At 35.1% G+C, this 25,459-nt stretch overlaps 2 protein-coding genes across 2 annotated transcripts; one reads left to right on the plus strand and one right to left on the minus strand.

The window, feature by feature from the left end:
- The first annotated feature begins 3,113 nt into the window (after positions 1 to 3,113).
- Positions 3,114 to 4,804, plus strand: LOC111986883 (acetyltransferase At1g77540). The gene is made up of 2 exons (XM_024018565.2): positions 3,114 to 3,489; positions 4,484 to 4,804. Exons 1-2 carry the CDS (start codon positions 3,214 to 3,216, stop codon positions 4,553 to 4,555), a joined length of 348 nt encoding a protein of 115 aa, XP_023874333.1. The 5' UTR covers positions 3,114 to 3,213; the 3' UTR covers positions 4,556 to 4,804.
- Positions 4,805 to 6,630: 1,826 nt separating this feature from the next.
- LOC111986882 (F-box protein 7) lies at positions 6,631 to 12,696 on the minus strand. Its single transcript, XM_024018564.2, has 11 exons — positions 12,414 to 12,696; positions 11,620 to 11,706; positions 11,394 to 11,506; positions 11,014 to 11,130; positions 10,826 to 10,922; positions 10,435 to 10,508; positions 9,336 to 9,389; positions 9,137 to 9,238; positions 8,900 to 8,958; positions 7,424 to 7,634; positions 6,631 to 7,041 (listed from the first exon to the last, which is right to left on the minus strand). Exons 1-11 carry the CDS (start codon positions 12,421 to 12,423, stop codon positions 6,982 to 6,984), a joined length of 984 nt encoding a protein of 327 aa, XP_023874332.1. The 5' UTR covers positions 12,424 to 12,696; the 3' UTR covers positions 6,631 to 6,981.
- Between the last annotated feature and the right edge of the window lie 12,763 nt (positions 12,697 to 25,459).

Raw genomic sequence — 25,459 nt, forward strand, 5'->3', positions numbered from 1 at the left:
TTTTTTTTTTTTTTTTTTTTTTTTTTTCCCTAATGCTAAGAAATTAGTATCAGTTATGTAATATTAGCAGTAGAAAACAAGGAATTTCATTAGATTTTAACTCGCTTTTTGTGTGGAGGAATTTGCTAATCCAAAGGTTTTTTTTTCTTTTACTATATATATTCACAAAAATTTTCATAACAATAACTATGTAGGTTTTTATTAATTCGCATTTAGACCCACTACAAACATATTACTATATTATCAACCATCAATTATGGATCATCTCGATTGTCGTAAAATATTGTGTGAATGGTAAAATTTAGATGCAACACGTTAGGTTCCTCGATTAAATCCAAACACATGATCGTATTGATCCAATAAAACATAGATAATAATTTTTTTAAGAACAATTAAATACAAACTTTGTTTTTTTATTTAATTGAGGGGTATAGTGCAGCAAAGTATGTTTTTATTTAATTGAAGAATCTAATATAGTGCAGCAAAGAAACTATATCTTAGTCTTATCCTTGTGTGAATATTGTTGTGAGTCTTGTGACTAGAGTTATTGAGAAAGAAATAGGACCATGGTAAAACAGGGACCAAATACAACATATATTGGCTTTTTTTTAAAAAAAAAAAAGAATTTCAACCTATGATGTCTCTCCTAATAATAGTTTTTTATCATTAAACCAAGACATCAATTAGTTTTTCGTATAGGCAATGATTGAATCCCAAATCTTTTATTTAACCATAAAAAACTTTACCAGTTGAGCTAACTGGAACCTACTGTATTAATTGTTAGTACTACCAGATGTGCAAAACAGCTGAAGATTGTTACCCTCACAAAGCTATAAGTCAATTTTTAATTTTTTAGTTTTTATATACAGCATTTAATTTTTAATTTTTAATTTTTTTTACGTTTTTTCACTTTTTTTAGAGTTTAAGTATACTTTAACACATTAATTTCCAGTAAAAAGTTTAACCTGATAAATTTGAAAAGTATATTTAGTTTTTTTTTATTATTATTCAATTTTGATGAAAATCCCCTTTTCTACCCCCATAGCTTTTCAGTAGAAGTGAATTCAAGAAGGGAGCCAATCTCTAACATGAGTAACCTCAAGGAAGGCTTCTGCCATACAAGTTACGCACTTTGGAAAAAAATACCTAAATGGTTTAAGTTTCGATTCTCAATCTCTCATAGAGTGGGTCTATCAAGAGAGAGAGAAAAATGTGGTTTATTTATGCATGCCTCTATTCCTACTACTTGTATTGCTCTAGTTATTCTGTGCAGTCTCTCTTTTTTCTCTTTTCTTTCTTTTCTTTCTTTCTAGCTCCCTTTCCTTCTATTCCTCCTCCCTTTCACTGTTCACAGCTACCACTTTTTATACTATTTGCCGTGGTGGGATTTACCATTTTTGCCTATCAACTGCTTTTGGCTCCTTATAGGTGTCCTTCTAGGACTGCCCACTGGTCTGTTGGCTTCTCAGCCACTACCATTACTTAGAGTGTGTTGATTGCACCACTCTCCATTCCTAGACAAAATTACTTGTCCTGTTTCTTACCTTTCTTCGTTTTTGACTTCACACATCCAGATAAGGATTAAGCCTTTTCATTACCTACCTCTATGGTTTGCATTAAGTGGTTCCAGCCCATACTTACCTCTTTTGGTTGAGATGTCATTCCAACAGGACATCTCTCCCAAAGAAGTTTGAGTGGGAACCCCAGACTAGACCCCCTTTTTCTCCTCACTACCAAACCACACCCTCTGAAAGCCTTGACTCGTGGCCCACCTCCTATGTATTGACTGAGTACAAGTGAGTGGTGCCCTAACCCTTTGTGCATGCTCTACTCCGTCTGAATTTGTTTCTTTCTAACCTTCACACCATTTTTGCTGCCTCTGTATTCGTTTGATTCTGCTGTACATGCTAGTTGATGTTTATCTTTTGTGATGTGAAGGATGTGTGGCCTTTTGGGCTTATATTCTCTGCCTTTTACTCTTTCTGGGACTGGATGTTGCTTGGACAAAAGCCTTCATCTTCCTGCCGAGCCCATGCTTTTTCCTATGATCGTGGGCTTTTTGACTACTTATCCTGCCATATCACTTCATCATGTTTGCTATAACTTTACCTCTCTTACTTCTTAGCTAATTTACTTCTTCTTTATCTCTTTTAATTTCATGGGCTTTTTGCTAGATTCTTTGGGCTTCTTCGACCCAATTACCACATCTTTACCTCTTATCATATTTCGGGCTTATTGGCCTTTAAACCAACCCAATGAGTTTACTAATTCATTTCCCAAGTTTCTTCGGCCCATTTACTTACTCTTTACCTCTTATTATTCCCATGGGCTTACTACTTCATTCCTTGCGCTTCCTCGACCCATTTATTCTTTCTTTACCTCTTTTTATTCTTGTAGGCCTACTGGCCATCAATCCTGCCATTTCAACCTACTAGACTTGTTTGTTTATTCGTTTACTGTTTTCCTCTTCTCATCTTCTCTATTGTTGGGCCCTTTGTCAAAAATGGGCATCAACAATGTGTTGTAATGGTAAAATAGAAAACGTGATATAAGGTGTATTGTAAAATAGTATATTAAAATAATAAAGTAACTTTTTGGTATATTAAAGTGACATTTTCAATATCTTTTTATTGGAGGTGAATTTTGACAAATCCACCATTAGATTACATCTTCTTCTTATATCTCTTATACTTGCAAAATTTCTAGAAAATTAAAGATCAATAGCTATGTCATCAATAAGTTGTTTAAAATTGCAAATTTTTGTAGTTTAAAATTATGCATAAAATATAAATTTATAGACCATATAGTAAATAATATCTGATTGACACAAAATTTGACATGTGTATTAAGAACGTAAAGAACATGCAATTCAACAGTTAGATTTTCAAAATATGTAATGATATTTATTTTATTGAGTAAGATTATAGTTTTAGACTACAACTAATTTTGTAGTTATGTAATATTAGTCATGGTCTTTTTTTTTTTTTTTTTTTTTTTTTTTTTTTTTTTTTTTTTTTTTTTAAGGAAGTATTAGTCATGGTCTTAAAATAAAAAAGATTAGGCGAGTTACAAGCATTGCATACAAGTGTCATTTTCTTAAAATAATAAAGATTATAGAGCGGTTTTCTGTCAGTATGTATTGCAATGATCATATGTAAGTAATGACTATTAACAGTTCCGTAAAAAAAACTCCAAACACACGCAGAAACAGAGATGATGGCAAGCACAACCATTTCGGGAACAGGAAGCGGTGGTGCAGAGGTTCCAAAAATCGTGTGGAACGAAACCCAGCACAGGTTCGAGACTGAAGACAAGAAAGCGTACATAGAGTACGTGATGAGAGATAATGGGAAAGTGATGGACATAGTCCACACCTTCGTACCATCTTCCAAGAGAGGCTTAGGCTTGGCTTCTCATCTCTGCGTTGCTGCCTTCAACCACGCCAAATCTCATTCCTTATCAGTCATACCCACCTGTTCTTACGTCTCTGTGAGTCCCACACTGACCCTTATCAATACCCTTTTGCTCTGTGATTGAGTTTTTCTTTTTCAATACTTGGTTTCAATTTGATTGTTTCACTGGGTTTAATTACAATTGATTTGTTGGGTTTCACTGGGTTTCTCTTCTTTTTTTTTTTTTGGATAATTCTAGGATTGAAAATTATGAGATTAAAAAAAGGGTATTCTTTTGATTTTGGGTACAATTCTGATTATCCAAAGGATTCTGATAACTCTTATTAGTTCTATAGTTATTGGGATACTGATGTTTCAGTTATAATTCATGGTACAAACCTAGGCAAAACCACAAAAACCCTGAACTGAGGAAAGAAAAAAGCTGTTTATCATTTTAGGTTCATCCTTTTGGCATGCTACAATTTGGTGTCATCCAGTTTTTATTTATAAATGATTCATTCGTAGCATTGCATTGCACAAAGGCTAATGGGTGCTTAATCAAAGAGAAGATGGCTTTAAGGTGGTTCGGTGGGGCTCATTTGTGAAATTGTAAAACGTAGAAGAATAAACTTTATGTTTGTTAAAGATTGTATGGTTGGGGTTGTATCTGTTCCTTTTCATATTTTGTTCAAATGAAAATGTGCAGAGAAGAACCTGATTAGTTTGCAACTGCTGTCTTTGGGTGGTGGCTATACTTGAAATCTTAGGATTGACAAACGCAAATTTAAACCACATAATCCTTGATTATCAGGATAATTGAAAATATTCCTTTTTCTGTTGTCAACTTGTCATTGGATATCGTATTTACTTGTTTGATTGTGCTACATGGTTGTTGATAGTATTCCTGATTCATTTTAAGCTTGATCATTTTGGATAATACCCCTCGATCATGAAATATAAAAAATGATTCCCGGTAATTTGCTTATGTTACTCTCAAAATTTTTTTGCACCAAGAATTACTGGCTAGTCTTCACTCGGATGGTATTTTCTAGGCTGTGCTATGAGCTTACACATGTTTTATTTACTGGCAGGACACTTTTCTTCCAAAGAATCCAACTTGGAATTCTCTTTTGTATTCGGAGGATCTCAAGTCCAATATATGAATAAGTTAGGCTCATCAGCAAGTAATACTGTAATAGAGGAAGACATTTGTAAAACCTAAGTGGAGGTTCTTTTGCTTCCGCTCTTCTCATCTTAAATGGGTTTTTTTTCTTTTTTCATTTGCAGCCTGAAGACGTCATGTTTTAAGCTGTGTCTGCAGATGGTGTAATTGTCTCTATCTATGCCTTGTGGTTGTAATTTGACTAATAAGTATTTATGACTTTGATGAGCGATGAAACGTTTTTTTTTTTTTTTTTTTTGAGTGAGAAATATACTAGCTCTACATGAAGGGAAGAATCCCTTGTTTAGGTCCCTTAATAAGAACCCAGTTCTGTTAAGTAGTTAGACTTCATCTATTGTGCCACTGTGTTGAGCTATAATTGTCTAGGTAAACACCACCACCCAACCCCCCCCCCCCCCCCCCCAAAAAAAAAACGTCCAATGGGGCAAGAATTTTCAGTAACATTTGGAACATTTTATTTCTGAACAAATGTCGGACAAATGTCTGAAAAGGGCTGTTTTCAACATCCAATGATACAAACTCTTATGACTTATCTAGCTAGATTCATCATTTTTCCCCCTGAATGAATGATATATATATATATATATTTGAATTTTACGTCTGTAATGTATTGTATGTCTCATAATAGGTCTCATGCTTCTATCCTTTCTCAAGAGTTAATGACTATTCATAGCTATTACCTTGACACCAAAGAAGAGTTCGACCCAATGTGTTATTTTTGTCCTAGACATTAGAAGTATATGGATTTTTACCCAATAACTAGTATTTTTTTTTTTTGGGGGTAAATATTGAATATTTTTGTCATTTAGTCTCTATCTAAGACAATGCCTAGATTGTTACTCCTTTCATGTAGGTCAATACTTACTTGACAAGAAATTTCAGTAGTAAAGGACCCTTATAATTACAACTATGGTTTTAAAAACCAGACTGGGGCAAAAACTAGTTTTGCCTTTGGTTCCCAGTTTAACCCAATTTTTGACTAGTTTGGTTGGTTTTCATCGGCTTTGGGAATTTTTACCAGACCAGACTGGTGCCCGGTTCAAATCAGACTGACCGGTCTAGTCCGGTTTTCAAAACAATGGTTATAACTACCTAACACTTTATTGTACAAATAATTTTGAACTAAAAGAAAACTTTTTTGGTGGAATAGTAACATTTCTTCATTCTTAATAATTACGTACAAGCAGCCAAGAATCTTGTAACTCAATTGACATTACCTAGTGTTTCCAATGAAAATGTTCAGAATTCAAGTCCTCTTCCCTCATTGTATCTATCCAATAATTAAAAAAAGGTGGTGGTTTACTAATGGCAAATGTTAATGGTTCAAGTCAACTTATCTTTAAAACTTGAACTTAGCTAATACTATGTTATTAAGAAGGAAGCAATGATGCATTCAACAATTATTAAAAGGCTATCGAATCTCCCCTCACATGATTAACATCTCCTCCTCGATTTCTCCTCATCAATATAACATCTTATTCCTCGTAAAGCTATCTGCCTTACTTGGTCGGAATACATTAATTGCCCAAAGCTTCCCACACCATCTGACCATACCAAATAGAATGGTTAGTGGTTCTAATTATTATCACAATGTCTGCAACTCGGTGCAGAATGACATGGAAGATGAAAGCGGAAAATGTAAAGGAAAAGGACGATATGTGAGGTCTCGGGCTCGAGGTTGTGGAATATGTATGAATAACTGAAACCGGAATGAGACTGATTCTTGGATCACACAGTAGAGTATGCTGTGGATGTTCCTTAGTTTCGGTGCCAAAAACATGTTCAAATTAGGGGAAACTTTCATCATAGTGCGAGTCGGGAATCAACCTATCAAACAAACAATTAGGAATAAGATTACCTATCAATCACATCTCCTACACCTCGCAGAAGTGAGAACTTTGAACATTGAGTAATTTTTTCAAATATGGGACAAGGGCTACGTTCTAATTTATTCACATTCACTGATTTCCTTTTCCTCCACCTTTCATTTTACAAATAGCTGCTGCCATTTTGCTTGTTTTCATTTTCAAATAAATAAAATAAATATGCAAGCACTAAAATTAATAATCACTTACGTAACATTTAAATCCAAAAACAGTCATAACGGATTACAGTAGTTCTGAGTTCAATATTCAAGTTGTCATTTAATACATATGATGCCCTCACACAACAAAAACACCGGAGGAAACAGGATTGAAGTTGAACACACTGAAACCTATGCCATATTAAGTGAAAAGAATCCATACGAGTCCACCATTGCCAGCACACAACAGTAAAATGACATGTATCAAGTTGCTTCTTGACTCCATTGCTATTTATACACAAAATACAGGAAAACCATGTGATCTAAAATGCCTAGGTTGAATTATTTATTTACAGAAGGAAGATCCTCAGTCTTTTGATGAATCAACCAGAGACAAAATAATCCATCTTCTCCACAGGCAGATTCAGAACTGTAGTTTCCACCTATACCAAGGACACAACAAATGCCAAACATTAAAAAAATATAGAACAAAACACTACTATGACAAAAACTTCTTTTTCTTGGTCTTTAGCTTTAATGCTGCACATCTTAGGGGCCTGCAGATAAACTCTGACAACTAAGGAACGAACTAGATATCTTCATTTAGTTGGCCAAAAAAAAAAAAAAATACAATAGATCTTCATTTAGGAGAAATTAATTCCAGCCAAGCATCTTGATTATTTTTGTTGAGTTGCTGGATGCAAAAAGTAATTAAAACAAATCACCAATAAGAAGTGTGCATGTATGATGCATCCATGGTGGGAAGGAGTTTGGAGAGCTTTTAATGCTTCTGAATTCAAGGGGAAAAGCGGAAGAAACATGTACCTCATGAAATGGAACAAAGACAAAAGGCATCATGCCCCTCTGGTGTGAGACTGCAGGCACATCTGGGTTGTGTGATTCATCATCCTGCCACCCTTCAACCACCCCAAGGATGTCCTCATCAGGGTCTTTAATCTCACTATCATTCACACCACTAGTAACAAGTGAGAGTAGATCCATCCGATTGTTAGCCCCAACAGTTGTGCCTCTTAACCTATACAAGAAAGCAGATAACCAAAATAAAAAAACTTGCAAGTAAAGGTTCCATTTAACAAAGTAGGTAGGACACTGCACAGTACAGATTGAAGGAAAAAAATTTAACCAATCTGTCATTGGTAGGTTAAAAAAATTCCAAACCACCACTGACCCACCAACCAACAAAAATGGTGGGTTGGTTGAAAATTTGGGTTTCAACCTGGCAGATTGGGTGGGTTAGTTTTTAATTTTGTGTTGGATACTAAACTTCAAGTTTTATTTTACCATTTACAAATAAATTTAAAAAGTATGTCTTCTAAATCCTATAAACCATTGAAGGACTTGCAACAAAAGTATAAACCATTAAAGGAAGTCATAGGAAGTGTCCACTTACTAATATAAAAATAAAAAAAATCTATTAAGCAAATCCATGCCATTATGTATGCTTACAAATATGTCAGAAAAATATCACATTTTCCATATCAACATGTGTAAATCGTGGAGTTACTGATAAAAAGAAAAAACTTAAATTTGATATGAGATAAAAACTAACAAAAGATTAATATATAAATGGACAGGTTGGGTCGGGTCTTGGCGGATTAAAAAAACTCAACCCGCCACCCAACCCAATCAGCCACTTTTAAGTCCGCCCAACCCAGAAATAAATATTATATCCATGCGAGATGGTGCGGAGCGAAGCAGGTTGGGTGGATTGTTGCACAGACCTAGTACTGCCAATTGAGCTAGAGCTCATTGGCAAAAGTTCCTTCTAACAGTGCATCTTAGTAACAATGAGTGGATGCTGCCCAAGCTGACTGGCTTCCCTTGACAATTCACAATTATGGCGTAACAAACACTGTTCACATTGTAATATTAGGATAATGCTGGTTGGTACTAATGCCCACCAAAGATCAATATGTACAGCTAGGAGGTAGCGTGTACCATCTCATCTATCAGAAATGATAATAATATCATAATCTATATGCACATATTAAATACAAAAAAAATATGCGTAGAAGTTTTAATTATCACCATTTAAGCCCATTCTTTATGGGACAGGGTTTTCGACTCATTTAGAAGAAGAAAAAGAAGAACAGGCAAGAATGAGTTGTCTAATTGCTGTCAACAAGCTTTGAGAAGAAACACCATAAAAAGTTTGCTAATTGTTCATTTCTCTAAGTCATTCTTTAATTTGTAAAAAGGTTCTAGAAACAGTAATATTCTTCTTCTTCTTCTGTAGAAATACAAAATGTTAAACAAAATTATAGGCAATAATTGCTATACCTTAAGCGGATTCTTAACACAGTAGGACGCAAGCCAGGATACAAAACAGCAGCTTCAACCTGCAATGAAAGAGGAGCCATAAATACCTCCAACATGCCTATTAAGCATTTGAAGAAGATAATAAAATGTAGTTGGAAAGCAGGCTTCCAACCAATTAGCATAATTAATAGAAAAACAAGAATATTCAAAAGGATATGAATTTAGATGCTTGGGAATTTGCAAAAAATTGAACCTAACCTGGTTATCAGACAATGTGTAATGGCCTTTAAAAACACAGTCAGTTGAAGATGCTCGAAAGTTCATGCATTTTGCCACATCTTTGACCTTTTGTGAAGAATTCTAACCATTGCAGATTAAAGAAAATGGTAGCAGTTAGCTATTAAAAAAAAACCTTCTTTTCCACCATTTCAATGGATCGAGTTAGGAGGATTATAACCTTGTAGAGAAATCTGCCAGATGGAAAAAATCTCATGTAACGGAAATAGCATACCTGCAAAGCAGAAATATACAGAAGGATTACCAGAAAAGAAAGTGATACAATTGCATAACATAAAGAGGTCGAAGCAGCTTTTATATTCCTATTCAATTCTAGCTTCTTCCATAATCAGCCAACAGTGAAAATCTTTTAGGCAATTATTGTTGTGACTTGGTTCCCACAATTAGCATGTTCCATATCTCATCATTTCTAACTTGTATATGACGGGGTGCAATACATTGAATAATGGAGCCAATGAAGTCCATAATGGATCTCTCTCTATTGCAGAGAATGTAAGACCCTCACCAATCTTTTCCATTTACTCTAGTTATTCACATTTGGGCCTAGTGTATATAACTCTATATTTGAAGAGAATGAAAAATCCTCCCCAAACTTTACTCCAAGTACTCTTGTTATTCACATTTGGGCCAAGCGAAATGCCCAAATATGTCCCTTGACAAAGAGAATGTCGAAGTAGAGTAATACAACGGTGGAATTTTTAAAATATTAAACATTGAATGGTGTAAAATGAACAAAGATTTATACCAAGTGTAATTAGATCCTGACCCACAAATATATATTGAAAAGTAATTATTGATAAGAGGAACTATCTCATGTACACAGGATGTATAAATATATAGCCTAAAGAATTAGAAATAATGGAAATTACAAATGAAAAGAGAGAGATCGTTGGCATAGTTTCACACTACACTGCCAAAAAGCATGATTTTACCAATCTTATCATTCTCCAATCCAGTTATCCTCTCATAACTAGAAGGTATGTAGAATTGATGGGTATAGGATTTATTTATAAAAAAGGACTGATATATGAGAGTTCTAAAACAATGGAATCAACATTGCACCAATCATATCTTAAATCTAGAGAATGTTTCAAGGAAAGTGAAGTAATTTGAAGAAGCACGTCAAATGGGGGTTTTCGGCTTTCTTGATATCTTGTCCATATTATACATGAACCAATTTGCACCTTGTACAAGAAAAAACCTTTTAATGAATTATAAAAGAATATAAAATGGATAAGATAAATAGAACAGAAATATACCAAATGGACTGGATTGGTGATCTTCCACTCTGCAACTCCGGCACGAATATAGGTATTCCTACTCACATAAATACCTGAAATACGAACTAGTTTTAACTTCAAATGCTCTTCAGAAAGCCCAAGAGTTAAAGAAAAATGGAACAATAATAATAAAAGAATGGCACCCAAGTTTTGTTTATGAGCATTGCAAAAATATAAGGCAATAAGAAAAGAATAGAGTATATTCTCTTTATGTCCAGAGGGCAGAGTTGAGCACATCTTTAACATCATAAACTTTTCTGGACAGACTGGACTAATTATCAAGCTGGGAGATCAACAGCATCAAATGATATGAGGTACAGGTTAAAATGCTCATAATTAAATGAAGAAAATTTGAGTAAGCATATCTTACCATCTGTACGGACCCTTGGTCTTAAAAGCCACATTTTCCTCCACGAACCATCATATTTTGACTGCAAAATTTTATAACTTTCCACCACTCCAGAGAGCTTCACAAAAGAGGTCCCAGTTTTAAGCTTTAATTATTACATACAATGAAATGAGAAATGGTTCATATTTCATAATAGACATCAAATTTACCTGCCAAGCCTTCAAGCATGCATTGCGCCAAAACACAGGGTTACGAATTGTGTACCTCCATTTCCGACAAACACAAGATGCCCTTCCTAAGTCATGTGGAGTCATTCTTGCGAAGACCTATGTATAAAATCCATTAGATTTTTTATATAAAAAAGTAAAAATAATTTTATCTTTTGAATTTCTCCTCTATGGTGCCTCTATTTGTATGCAGAGTCCAAAATAAGGTTGGGGTTCTTTTCTTTTCCCACCATCACTAAGCTACCAATCAGAAGATAATGAATAGATAACAAATAAAGAAAATATTTATCATAGCAATTAGGTTCTCTTAAAATATATGGTCATGGCCAAGGTTTATAGCATCTTGACCAAACATACAATACCTCAAAGAGAAGTTCATCGGGCAAACAGCGATGTAATAATGCTGGCTCAACATATGGTTTGCTACTAACACTTCCGAATGGTGCAACAGGCCTAACATTAATTCCATAGAGATCTGAAACATAAAACCTGAAACAATGAGAACTCATAAAAATCTAAAATCCAAAGTGCGAATTTAGATCACGGTGATAGCATATGTTAATAGTGAATAGAGTGATTGGAGATTACCAAGCCAAGGCCTTTTTGTTACAAAGTACTGAACCGTCTTCAACCGCAAAGCTGTTTCAAGTTCAGGAGGAACTGATAACGCAAAATCTGCAATGCATTATAACCAATTGAGATAAGAAAGACAGGCCTTCTGACTTCAATTCTCATTCAAACCAAAATACATAATTGAGAAATTCTATATCCACAATATTTTCACAACAAATCTGACGTGGTAGGTTGTTACTCATTGTTATTGGTGGGCAAACAGTAATTTCAGTGGTGGGTTCCAATTAGAACCAATAACAACTTATCTCCTAAGATTTATTTTGTAAATGTCATGGACGGAGCACTTCTTATTTTATATTTCCCATTCTATGGGAGTTGAGTAAACAAAAATTCAAACTAAAATGTGCTTTTACTGCAACTACTTGACTCAATTGGAGAGACAGGGTGTGATTCTAATTAAAATTGAAACGAAATGAAACACAATGATTCTAAATTTTATTTATTTTCGTATTTCTCAGAACCTAATCGCATGCTACAATAAATTTCATATCAGTATATCTTCGAAACAACCAGATAACAATTGTAGTACATGTGATGCGAATATACAACAAATACCCATAACGTAAAATCACAAAATTAAAATAAAATATAACAATTTAGCAAATGGGCATAACGAATATTCCACAAATTTTTTTATAAAATCACGCATAATTTCACTGAATTGTCAAGGACTAAGCTTCAGAAATTTGATAATAAAATTAATCTCATCGAATGGAAAATTAGAATAATTTAGTGAAAAACTATAATACCTGAAGCCATTGAGAATGGATAAATGGGTTTTTCCTCTGAGACAATGGAAGCTTGGGCCCCTCAATTTTCTCGGGAAAATTGGGATGAAAATGACAGAGGAAAATTGGACGAGAAACTACGCTACGATATTATACCGTTTATAGTTACCGAAGACCGACTGCAAAGAAGGAAACTGTCCACAGGTGGTCCCATTCTGAGGCTTTTAGATGCGTATATTGTCAGCAGACTCAGTAAAATTATGAATTTGACGGCTATGATGGGGTTTGCTTGTCTTGCTTGTTTGGTCCGACTGAGTAAACTTTTCGTTTTCATTTGATTTGAACCTTTCGTTTTTGTTTTTATTTTTTAGGATAAAAATAGAGTCCTGAACATTTGGACTCTTTTTTATTCGGCGTTAAAAAAATACAGTAATTTATTTATTTATTAAAGCTAGGCTCATATAAAAAATTGATAATATTTGTGAACGACACCTTGTACTTTTTTTTTTTTTTTTTTTGCTGAAAAGAAATCTTATTGATCCAACACATAAACAAAAGCCTCAGATGCCTCAGCCAAGATAACATTAACAAAACTTGGAGGGCCAAACCCCATATCAAAATAACCAAAAAAGGACCGGCTAAGGGACCACTTGGCTAGCACATGCGCAGCCTGGTTAGCCTCCCTACGAACTCAGTTAAAAAATACATTTCCATAGTCCCTAATTACATTCTTAACTGAGTCCACAAAATTTAAAATTCTCCAAGGAATTAACTTCCCACCATCTCTAATGGCATCTATACAAACTTTACAATCACTTTCTATGATGCAATTACAAAAAGAGCAATTCATAGCAAAGTGGACAACCAATAGAATAGCATTAGACTCTGCTTGAACAGGGATGTTGGTGTGAACGACACCTCGTACTTGAGATAAAAAAACTTAAGAGTCTAATGGCAAAGGTAAGGAGAAGTGTGCATGAGTAGGATTGAGGGATGTTTCCAATTTAATCTATCATGATTGGATTGGAAAAAATTCAACTCAACCCATCACAAGGGTCTAAACCAACTCAGGTGAGTCAAGTTGGATAGGATTGGATTCACGTGTTGGACTGTAAAAAATAAAAATAAAAAAATAAATAACACGAGCATTAGACCAACAACATTCCAAGTGTTTGCTGCCCGACTATCTTCTAAAAATTCCTAGCATGGCACCATACACAAATTATCAAACCAACCCAAATAATTAAACCAAATGAGAATAAATAATAAAATATCAAAAATAGTTTTATTTCAACTCAGTTGAGAAACAAAATAGAATAGCAGCAGCAATACAACTATTTGTTGGCTCCTACCATCTTCTAAAATGAGAAAATCACTTAATAGGTTAGAGTTTATGTTTTATAACAGGAAGAGGGGCAAAGGATTAATTAACAAAAAAATATAATATATATATATATATGCAATATATATTAAATATAAGTAAGTCAAATTGGATTAGGTGGATTTATGAATTTACTGACTCAAAATAGACCCAACCCGTAGCAAAAAAAAAATTGGCGACCCAAGCCAACCCATCATCCCTTAAAATGTTGGCGGGATGGTTGAACACCCCTAGAGCTTGGATTTAACTTCAAATACAAAATTTATTGACACATGTATGCATGCACATTCCACAAAAATATAGCATATTCATTATATTTGATTTATTTTTTATAGATATTTTTTGTATGAATTAATCACTTTTTTTCCAAAGTCAAAATTCTAGTTTTGAATAAAAATATTTTTTATAGTTACATAGACACCAAATAATACTTAAATTTATGTTATCATGTAATTATTCTCAAGTTTTATTCTTTTGTATACAAAGTTTTATAAATGAGAATAAATTATTACATAAAGAATTTGAGTTTTTTTTTTCCCCCTCTTTTCACTTTTAGAAGATAACAATAATATTCCTTTTTTTTTAGAGACTTTTTTTTTTTTTTTTTTTTTGAGAAGAAAGTTGTAAATTTTATTAATAAAAAGGAGTCAAGTCGGCTTGAATTACAACTATAAGGTGTGGAAAGACATCCTCCATTCACATTGATAAATTTGTGACATGGATTATATATCTAACAAGGTTATGATCTACAGAGTTACTTTATTAAGGAACATGAAAGTAGCTAATTTTTCCAAAGGCACCTGCAAACAACTTCACATCATTTATCAAATGACCAAAGAAGGCTAGAGAAGCACTCTCATCTCTAAGAGAGTTGATTATGATAACTGATGGTAAACCAAAAATTGGACCATCTCCAGTTTGTCCATAGTGTTGTCCAAGTCCAAAAATGTTATCCCAACACGAGAAGGTCGCCCAAGTGTAAGAAGGTCGTCTAACATGGAAGCACATGGATGACCTCCCAACACTTAGAAATTATCAGAGTAAATTTATGTTTAAGAACTTATAATTCGGACCACATTCCACTATTCTGAAGTATGAGCAAAATCCCTATTCATTGCTCTAACTTCCCACTAAATTCTTAACTTCTAATAATAGTTGTAGAAGATAAATTTGAACCTTCCAATTTCCATAGCAGTTGTGGAAGTTAAGTTTGAACATTCTAACTTCCATCCACGTTGAGAAAGTTACTAAACAAGTAACCACTCTAAAACTCACTATAAAAGGATTCATCCATATCAAATGAAGGTAAGTTTCCATCACTCCAAAAGTTGGGATTCTTGAATTCTAGAGAGAAAACTAACTTAAGCATCGGAGGGTTCTTGGCCGAATCACCCCGGTCACTTTTGATCTTGTATTTCTTTCTTTTCAAGCCTTCCAAGTAACTACTAGCCCATTGAAGCCCAGAGCATTCAGCCTACTAATTTTTTGTGTACTATCAATATCAATTCCAACTTTCAAAGAAAATTCAAGAATTCTCCCACAAGACTGGTTTAATGAATTTTGAGGCCTAAAATGACAATTTTAAATGGGGTCTTATCTATTAAATTTTTTTTTAATCATTTGTAAGATTTTCATGCAATGTTTATCTAATAACAAATTTATCTAGAGATCCTTTTGACATTTAATTAAGTTTTTTATGCTTTATTTTTATAAATTTTCAGATACAAAAAAATATTTAAAAAATCCATAAAATAAAAAATAATTTTTTATTAAAAGATAGAAAAGGATAAAATAATATTTACAGAGTAGAACAGTAAAACCTGATTTATAAAAAGACACTATTGAAGCTTTACTTATCAATAGATCATCTAACGCTCTCAACCTGCAAAAAAAATGATAACTAGTTCTAATCAAACAAATAAAATGAGCACTTCTATTTTACCCAAAAAAAAGAAAAAAAAAGAGCACTTCTAAGAAAATGTAAAACGAAAAACAGTTAAGAAAGGGTAAACTAAAGCAAAGAAGTTTGCGGCGAAATACAATTAAAAAATCTAAATGAAAGCAAATAATAGTACACTGTTAAAAAAAAAAAAAAGACAAGATAAATCTGAGATGTGTCGTATAGTACGAACCATAGAAAATGCAAAGCCTTTTCATTCATCTTCTTTATCAGATATCAAACTACCTAGACCCAGTTACCAAGTACTTAAACTCACCCGTATATAGAAAATTAAGGTGTAAAGTTGTTAAACAACTCATTTTCAGTTTTTAAATAGTATTACATACATTTCTATACACTTTTTCACCCACACATATTTCAAAAAATTACAAATAATATTACTCAAACTTCTCTACTAAACGGGGCCTTAGAAACTTAAAAAAAGAAAGCCAAGTTGCCCAAGAAAGATAGAAGAATTTCGAAAAAGTAAAGACTTTTATTTCACATGTTCAAGAGACTGCCGAGTTTAAAGGGGAGGGGACCTGAATAGCTCCAACTACCAACCGATTCAGGGAGAGATGAGAGGATAGAGCTAACAACAACTTTTGTTGATTGAGGGAGAATATTTCAGGTGATAAATTTTAATTTTGGAGTTTTGGAGAGAGTCATGAGATTGTTATAAGTCTAAATTCATAGGCATAGAAAGGAATTCCAAGCATCGGAAAGAAAGAGGCAAACAAAGATAAAGTGCATGGCTACACACACACACACACACACACACACACACACACACACACACACACACACACACACACACACACACACACACACACACACACACACACACACACACACACACACACACACACACACACACACACACACACACACACACACACACACACACACACACACACACACCACAAACACAGACATTAGTGTAAATTTTTCTTCTAAATTTTTTTTAGGGATTTAATTGAAAGAATTCGTACATTAATATCTGGGCTTTTTTTTTTTTGGTTAGTATTTTGGATTTTTAAGCAATACGTGGGCCTTCTTTCACCCATAATTGGAGCCTTCTCTCACGTGGGGCCTTAGTTGCATCCTAGGTTGAGCTAGTCCTGCTCGACCACATTCTTCTCATAAAAAAGTGTAAGGTTGAAATTTATCAACCATCTTATTGGCTTTATTCCATGCCAATTGGCTTGTAATTTAGTACTTAGTAACCCTTTATTTAGGTGAGATTCATGTAAGGGTAGTGTGTGAAGAGAGTGTGAAGAATTGCTCATCTTTGTGCAAAGAAGCAGAGACTCGCGGCTAGGACTCGCGACTGACTCGCGGTTTGCAATTCGCTAAATGCTGTGCACGTGAGAAGCATACGGGAAGGTGAAGGGTCACGCCAATTGTCGCACTACAGGACAAAATTCCCAGGCTAACAAGGCCGTTACCTCGCGACTTGGACAAGCCGCGAGGCCAAGTCGCCAACCAACCCTGTTTGGCAAAAATTGACTCTTCGTATTCCAAACACACACTACTATATATAGACCCCTATACCCACGAAATGTAGAGAGCTTCCAGAGAGAATTTTGTGAGAGAAACCCTAGAGAAAAACAAGATTGCCTCATCCCTAATTTTCACGAAGAGACTCTTCAAATTCCTCTATTCTCTTCCTCTCCATTGATACATCCTTGAGAGGTTCTTGACCAAATCCTTTTCTCATCACACCCACGTCTGTGAGAATGTTTATTTGGTGCTAAAGGAAGTAGTTTGGAAGGGACCAATGACTATTGGTTGATGCTATGATTTATAGTGGAGTTCGGTAAGCTAGAAAAGAAAAAGGTTCGGCGCAACCTTGTTGGAGCAAGAAGCTTGGAGGGCTTAGGTACCTAGGTAAATTAGGCTTGGAGGGTCTATTATTGTTCATGTATCCCAACTACATTTTCTAGTAGATTATTGACTGCTTGGAGGGCGGCGGAGAGGTTTTACGTCGAGTGCTTCGGTTTCCTCTTCGTTAACACATCGAGTGTTGTCCTTGTGTTTGTATCTCTCTTCCTTTATCTTTGCCATTTATTTTATGTTGTGGATGTGATTATATTTGGCTTAGATTGTTTTTCAATTCTGTATTTGGCTTATGTTCATGTTCCGCACATTAATTATTTGATAGTAAGCCTGAATTGATTTTTTGTAATTTGGGGTCTAAACGTTCAAAGGTATTTTACACACATTTTGAACTTTCAATTAGTATCAGAGCAGGTACACTCGCTGTGGTTTAAATACCTGAGTGTGATCCTTGACCCCTTTTTGAGATGGATAGGTCTCAATCCTTAAATGTTCCACCATTTTTTTATGGTAATAATTATGCTTTCTAGAAAGTTAGAATGAGGGCATTTTTATGCTCTATTGATGACACAATTTGGGATGTGGTTGAAGTAGTTTGGACTAGGCCGAAGGCTGCTAAATCTACTTGGGATAAGGCAGCTCTTGCGGCAGCCAATGCTAATAGTAAAACTTTAAATGCTATTTTCTGTTGTGTGTCTCCAGATGAATTCTACAGGATATCTCACATGACAGTTGCCAAGGAAGCTTGGGAGATTTTGGAGACTACCTATGAAGGTACAAAGAAAGTTAAGGACACAAAGCTTCAAATGCTTACCACCAAATTTGAAGAGCTCAAGATGGGTGAAGATGAATCTTTTGATTCGTTCTATGGGAAGCTCAATGAAATTGTCATTGCTAAGCTCAATCTTGGTGAGAAGATTGAAGATACTAAGGTGGTGAGAAAAATCTTGAGGTCCTTGCCTGAAAACTTTAGAGCAAAAGTCACAGCTATAGAAGAGAATAAAGACTTGGATGAGATCAAATTCAAGAGCTAATTAGGTCTCTTCAAACATATGAACTGGGGCTGCCTTCCCACAAGACGAGTAAATCACTTGCTCTCAAAATCATCACCGAAAGAATGGATGATTCCTGCGAAGAAGATGGAGTGGAGAAGGAAGTAGCATATCTTGCAAAAATTTTTTGCAAAATTCTGAAGATGAAGAACAGTGGGAAACCATTCAACATAGGGAAGTTTTCATCTTCAAGAGGTGATAGGAAAGAGTTTAAGAGGAAAGAAGGGAAGGATTCTCAATTTCCTTCAAACATTGTGTGTTATGAATGCAATGGTCATGGACATCTCAAGAAGGAGTGTCCCAATTTCTTAAGAGGGAAAGGCAAGGCGTATGCCACAACGCTGAGTGATTCGGACTCTTCAAGTTCTAATTCTGAAGAAAGTTGTGACGGAGAAGGAAACTACTCTGCATTCATGACCATTGCACATGTGGAGTCCTCAGATGATTTGGGTTCACTTGTGAAGGAGCTTGGTATACATTCTGATTTGGAGTCTATTGGAATAGTTGAGGAGTCTAAAGATGAGGAAGTTGGAGAAGCAGTGGGACTATAAGAGACCTACAACTCACTCTTTGAGAAGACCGGTAAATATGCTAAAGTGGCTAATGCAGCCATTAAGAAGATGAAAAGGGCCGAGGAAGATTACAGAACTCTTCTAGTGCAATACAAAGAGGCCAAATGTGAAGTGGAGAAAATGAATAGAGAGCTGCTGGAAGCTTATTCAAAGATTCGATTTCTTGAGTATGAAGTGCTTCAAGCAAATGCTAAGGTTGATCGTGTCTCATCCAAGAAACTCAATGAAATGCTTGCACATCAAAAATCAGTCTCAGACAAGTCCAGAGTGGGATATACTGGAGGGAGTAGCTCATTAACCAATGTCACCAAAGAAGTGAGGTTTGTGAAGGTCAAAGAGCCAATTGTGGAAGAGTCTATTCCTGATAAGGTTAAGACTGAAAAGAAGAAAAATATGGCTGATCAACGGGTGTTCAATACAGTCCGTAATTCATCAGAAGCTAGACATGAAGCTAGAGGAAGATCACTTCTAAGATTTCAACAGGGTCCTAGAACAAATCACATTTGTCACTATTGCGGATTGTAAGGACATACCAGACCCAACTATCATAAGCTAAGAATGTTGAACAATGCAAGCGCTCCTCAGTCATGAGGAAGAAGAAATGACAATAGGTCTTGGGGTGGAGAACAATCAAGAAGTCAAAACCATGATTCCGGAATGATGGACATGATGAAGATGATTGATGCTTTCACAAATTGCTTGGAAAGCTTCACAAAGAGGTTTGACAGTCCTAACTTTCGTACCCAATCTGTGAAGGATATCACCCCAAACACACGTAACGTGTGGGTGACGAAGGGTACTCATGCATAAGCATCATAACATGTCCATGCATCAATTTTTCCTATGTTTTGTGAATATGTTTTGGTGTATACTTTATGCTTCTGTTTGTTTTGGAGTGTTGCTTGTTTTTTTGTTTATTTCTAAAATGTTTTTACATTGTTTTTGATCAATCTTTTCTTCTTCTGTGTCTAAAATTCAAAAAACACATAAAAAGTAGAAAATCTAAAAAGTTTGATCAACTTTGTTGAGTGTTGTCTCAAAGCATACTTTGCCTTGTACCTTTGTAGTAATGGCTTTGTGCATTTAGCAAGCTTAGCTTGTCTCTTATACATTCATATCATTATAGAAGAAATTTTGAAATCTATGTGACTGTTGTAAATAGATCTTCAACCTTGTCATGAATAATTAATGAATGGTTTTGTTGATCTTGAGACATGCATAGACTTGTGCCTATATATCTTCCCACTTTTATTTTATTGTTTTTTTCAAAGAACTCACGAAGTGTAAATCTCCAAATGAAAAGAGATTTTGAGCTGCAAAAGCCTGTCGCACATACTTGTATTTGACTAGGAAAAAGGGAAAGCGACCAAAATAAATTGTTTGATACCCAAAAAGCCAAGGCTAACCCATCAATTTGAAATATTCAAAATTTCAGGCATCGATCTCACAATGAGATATGTTTATTCAAAAAGATATGTTGAAAATGGAGCCAAATGAAAAGTTTCAAAGTATTGTATTCAAGTTTATGTGGGAGGTCATATATGCATACTTCTATAATTGAGATGGGTCACATTATCTAATCCTAGTTGTGTATGCCTTGATTGAATTGATCATTGAAACTTCACATTAGACTAAGGACAATCTCATGTTTGATATCCACACACAACACATAAGTCTATGTTCAATAAATGCCATATTCATTTGTGTGATTGTACTTGTTTCAATGTGTTTTCACAAGCTCAATCTTTGTTGATCAAACACAAAAAGATTTTTAAGTGTTTTAGTTTGTTTTTGGAAAGTTTTTTGTTTTTACAAAAAATGTCAAAAATTTCGAAAACAGTGTTGCCTTATTTTGGCGACTCAGTCACGGGTAGAACCAATTGCATGTTCCAGTCGCGAGCCACTCCGAGACTTTTCGTGGCTCACTGGCGCGTCAAGGACTCAGTTGCGAAAAATACTTAGAAATTTTTTCAAAATTTGAGTTTTTATGATTTTTCGCGGCTTAGTGTGGCAACTTGTTCGCGGGTGGAAGGTCCAATCGCAAGGGGTACTCAGAGATTTTCGCGGCTCATATCGCAACTATCTTGCGGGTAGACCTTCCAGTCGCGAAAAATACTTAGAAGATTTTTTGAAAGTCTTGTTTTCACAATGTTTCGCGGCTTACCCTGGTGACTTTTTGGCGACTTTATCTAGTCGCAAAAAACACGTGTTTTGCGTTTTAAAGATAGTTTTTAAAATTGTTTTTCAGTTTTCCCTCGAATATCAGTGACTATTCATTATCTTCCCCATTTCTCTCTATCAAACACTCCATGTCTCTCTGAAAAAACTTTCATTTTTGCATCATGTCTTCATCAAACACCAAGAAAAAGGTATGGGTTTTCTTTATCTCACTTCATTCTTACTGATTTGATTCTTTTTTTTTGTTTTGAGAGGTGTTTTTGTGCTGTTGAGTTTTTATGGGTTCGAACTTGGTTTGAGGGTTTATGAGTGTTGTGTTTTGTTGTTCTTGTCTAAGCTTTACCTTGTTTCTTATTCTACATGTGTGTTATCATGTTTCTGTCTTTTGAGAGACTGTGTTATATGTTGTAGGTCATGAATGTGTTGCTCCATTCATATCATGTTATTAGTATTTTGTCTCTTGAGACTTTGTGATGAACATTGCCCATTTGACTCTAAGTTGTTTATGTCATTCATCATATTTGTTTGCCTATCTCTTTTGTCTGTGTTGCTTATGTCTTCTTGTTAGACTAGTTAATGCTTTTATGATTCTGTGAAATCTCTTTGTTTCACTCTCTTATATCTGAATCTAATCAAACTAATGTGTGTACCCTGTGGCATTTCATTTGGTTCTCTGCTGTGTGTTTGATGTTTATCAGTTGACATGTTGTTCATCCAAAGGCAAAGACATTGTAACCGATGACTCGTCAACCCCAGTTGCTAAACAGACACGATTGTCATCTAAATTATCTAGGGACTCTTCCATTGAGAGATTCAAGACACCTATTGATTCAAAGACATACACAGACACTTTCAAAGAAGCTTTTGCCATTGTGGAAATAGTTGTCAAGTTTGATACCCTAGGGACAACATTTATCCCTAAGATTTTTGAAGAAAGAGATTGGGCTGACGTTTTCGGAAATTTTGAGGATCCAATTGAAGAATTGGTCAAGGAATTCTTCTCTAATGCCAGATACACTGGGGTAGAGTTGAAATGCTGGTACGAGGAATATAATTCTTCATAAATGCAGACTACATTGATAAGGTACTATGCATCACCAGACCAAATAATGTGGATCGAACTCCATACGATGACAGAGTACTTCAAGCACAAGATATCCTTCAAGTTTTTGGGAATGAACATGAAGTGGGAAGAATAGGATCATCTATGAGTATTGCATTATTTTCGCCTGAACTGACAACTCTAAAGCTGATCATGTTTTCCAATCTCTACCCACTGTCAAATACTGCCTTCATCAGTCTTTGAAGGGCTAAATTTCTATGTGACCTCATTATCGGTGCCCCGATTGACATCTGTGCTCACATATTCTAGATCATTGGGAAAACAGTGGCTCGTTCAGCAACATGGACAATTCTTCCATTCTGCAGTCTAGTCATGAAGATTGTCCTTCGTGAGGGTCTTAGTACTTCATCAGATGAGAAAATCCTGCCTCGTCCTCGACCAATATCCATGTACACTCTTCAAGCAAGCAAGAGTCACTCCTCCAAGAAACCTAAGACTGAGCCATCCACACATGCATCTCCATCTTCTCATGCTACAATTACTCCTATCCAATCGCCTGGGACTCCATCTGTTCCTCATGGATTTCAAACAGCCAAGCAGAGCCACTTAATTGCAAATGTGTCTCATCGGATATCTGATTTAGAACGGCTTCTTCACACATTTCACAGTCAAACTCAGATGCGACTCACAACCATCGAGACTCAACTGGATGCTATACAGCAAAAGCTCGAAGGTAGCCTTTAGCTATTCCTAACAAAAAAAGGGGAGAGCAGTACATAGAAAAGGGGAGATAGGCAGGGGGAGATAGGCAGCATACTAAAAGGGGGAGTTATTATAGTTGTTATATACTCTTGTTTTTATCTGATGTGTTTACTGTTATTTGGTTGCAAATGTTTATCTTGTGTTGATATGTTTTTAATACTTTTGAAAAACTTGTGATTCTCTGATATAGTTATTTATTTCAGTAGTTATTATGTATATAATATGAGGTTTTTCATCTTGCTTTATGTGTTTATGTTTGTACCTGGTACCTTTGTAGGTTTTTAAGGTTTCTGTTTATGCTTTTTACTCATATTGCTTTTGTGAACTGTTAAGGTTTGTTTCTATGCACTTTGTAGGCTTTATGGTTTGTACCTTGTTTTATGCTGCCTGTGTGCTTTGCTAAATTAGTACTTATAACTAAATGTTATGTATTTCCTTCTAAGTATTGTCACCCTTGTGCCCTTGTAGGACTTTATTCCTAGATGCATATACTTTATGTACTGTGCATTGGTTGAGTGTTGGCCATTCAAGTGATTTACCTTGTGTTTGTTAGCTTGAATGTCCGGATATTCATTCCAAGTGTGAATGAGCATTGTAATCACTTGGTTATAGTGATTGCTTGTTTTTGGTCTTGCCATGGTCTATTACTTTATTCCATTATGCTTGATAACATTGTGCTTGCTCCATATGCATTACAAGTTTTCTGCATACAATGAACTTATTGTGTTGTTGTGTTTCAGGAGTTCTTGTTCTTATGGTTCAAAAGTTTTATAGATTCTAGAGTTAGGTGTGAGTGAGTTTTCCAACTGTTCCCAACTCACGCGTTAAGTCTAGAGTTTGTTATAGGGTTTTGTTACGAAATAGCCAAAGGGTGAGATTGTAAGGTTGAAATTTATCAACCATCTTGTTGGCTTTATTCCGTGCCAATTTGCTTGTAATTTAGCACTTAGTAACCCTGTATTTATGTGGGATTCATGTAAGGGTAGTGTGTGAAGAGAGTGTGAAGAATTGCTCATCTTTGTGCAAAGAAGTAGAGACTCGTGGCTAGGACTCGTGACTGACTCGCGGCTTGTAAGCCACCAAATGCTGTGCACGTGAGAAGCATGCGGGAAGGTGAAGGGTCATGCCAGCTATCGCACTACAGGACAAAAGTTCTAGGTTGGCCAAGCCATTACCTCGCGACTTGAGCTCACGACTTAGACAAGCCGCGAGGCCAAGCCGCCAACCAACCCTGTTTGGCAAAAACTGACTCTTCGTATTCCAAACACACACCACTATATATAGACCCTTATACCCACAAAATGTAAAGAGCTTCCAGAGAGAATTTTGTGAGAGAAACCCTAAAGAAAAACAAGATTGCCTCATCTCCAATCTTCACTAAGAGACTCTTCAAATTCCTCTACTCTCTTTCTTTCCATTGATACATCCTTGAGAGGTTTTTAACCAAATCCTTTCTTATCACATCCACATCTGTGAGAAAGTTCATTTGGTACTAAGGAAAGCAGCTTGGAAGGGACCAATGACTATTGGTTGATGCTATGGTTTATAGTGGAATCCGGTAAGCTAGAAAAGAAAAAGGTTCGGCACAACCTCGTTGGAACAAGAAGCTTGGAGGGCTTAGGTACCTGGGTAGATTAGGCTTGGAGGGTTTATTGATGTTCATGTATCCTAACTATATTTTCTAGTGGATTATTGACCGCTTGGAGGACGGCGAATAGGTTTTATGCCGAGGGCTTCGGTTTCCTCTTCGATAACACATCGAGTGTTGTCCTTGTGTTTGCATCTCTCTTTCTTTATCTTTGCCATTTATTTTATGTTGTGGATGTGATTATATTTGGCTTAAATTATTTTTCAATTCTGTGTTTGGCTTATGTTCATGTTCCGCACATTAATTATTTGATAATAAGCCTGAATTGATTTTTTGTAATTTGGAGTCTAAACGTTCAAGGGTGTTTTACATACTTTTTGAACTTTTAAAAAGAAAAAAGAAAAAAGAAAAAAAAAAAAAAAAGAACTCTCCCACATTCGGTTGCTTTTTTGTTACTTAAAACTTAACTTTGATATTTTTCCACTATTTTTATTTCTTACGTAAGTTTTGAATCTTTCAAGACATAAATAAAGTAGGAAATATCTATTTATATATTAATTTGATATATATAAAAAGATACAAAAGATATTGATTATAACTATGATATAAAATTAGTACCTATAAAAAATAGTATAATAATAAGAAATACATACACAATTATAATATAAAAAAAGAAAAAAGAAAAAAAGAAAA

The sequence above is a fragment of the Quercus suber genome, unplaced genomic scaffold, assembly GCF_002906115.3.
Source record: "Quercus suber isolate HL8 unplaced genomic scaffold, Cork oak 2.0 scaffold_577, whole genome shotgun sequence".
NCBI classification, from domain to species: Eukaryota; Viridiplantae; Streptophyta; class Magnoliopsida; order Fagales; family Fagaceae; genus Quercus; species Quercus suber.

Bases quoted from the DNA above. Each gene is read 5' to 3' on its own strand.
- LOC111986882 (XM_024018564.2), bottom strand. The intron at 10,509-10,825 runs GTAAGATATGCT...TTCGTATTTCAG, and splicing joins ACCAAGGGTCCGTACAGATG to GTATTTATGTGAGTAGGAAT. The intron at 9,239-9,335 runs GTTATAATCCTC...TGCAATGGTTAG, and splicing joins CTGGCAGATTTCTCTACAAG to AATTCTTCACAAAAGGTCAA.
- LOC111986883 (XM_024018565.2), top strand. From the start codon at position 3,214: ATGATGGCAAGCACAACCATTTCGGGAACAGGAAGCGGTGGTGCAGAG. The intron at 3,490-4,483 runs GTGAGTCCCACA...ATTTACTGGCAG, and splicing joins CCACCTGTTCTTACGTCTCT to GACACTTTTCTTCCAAAGAA.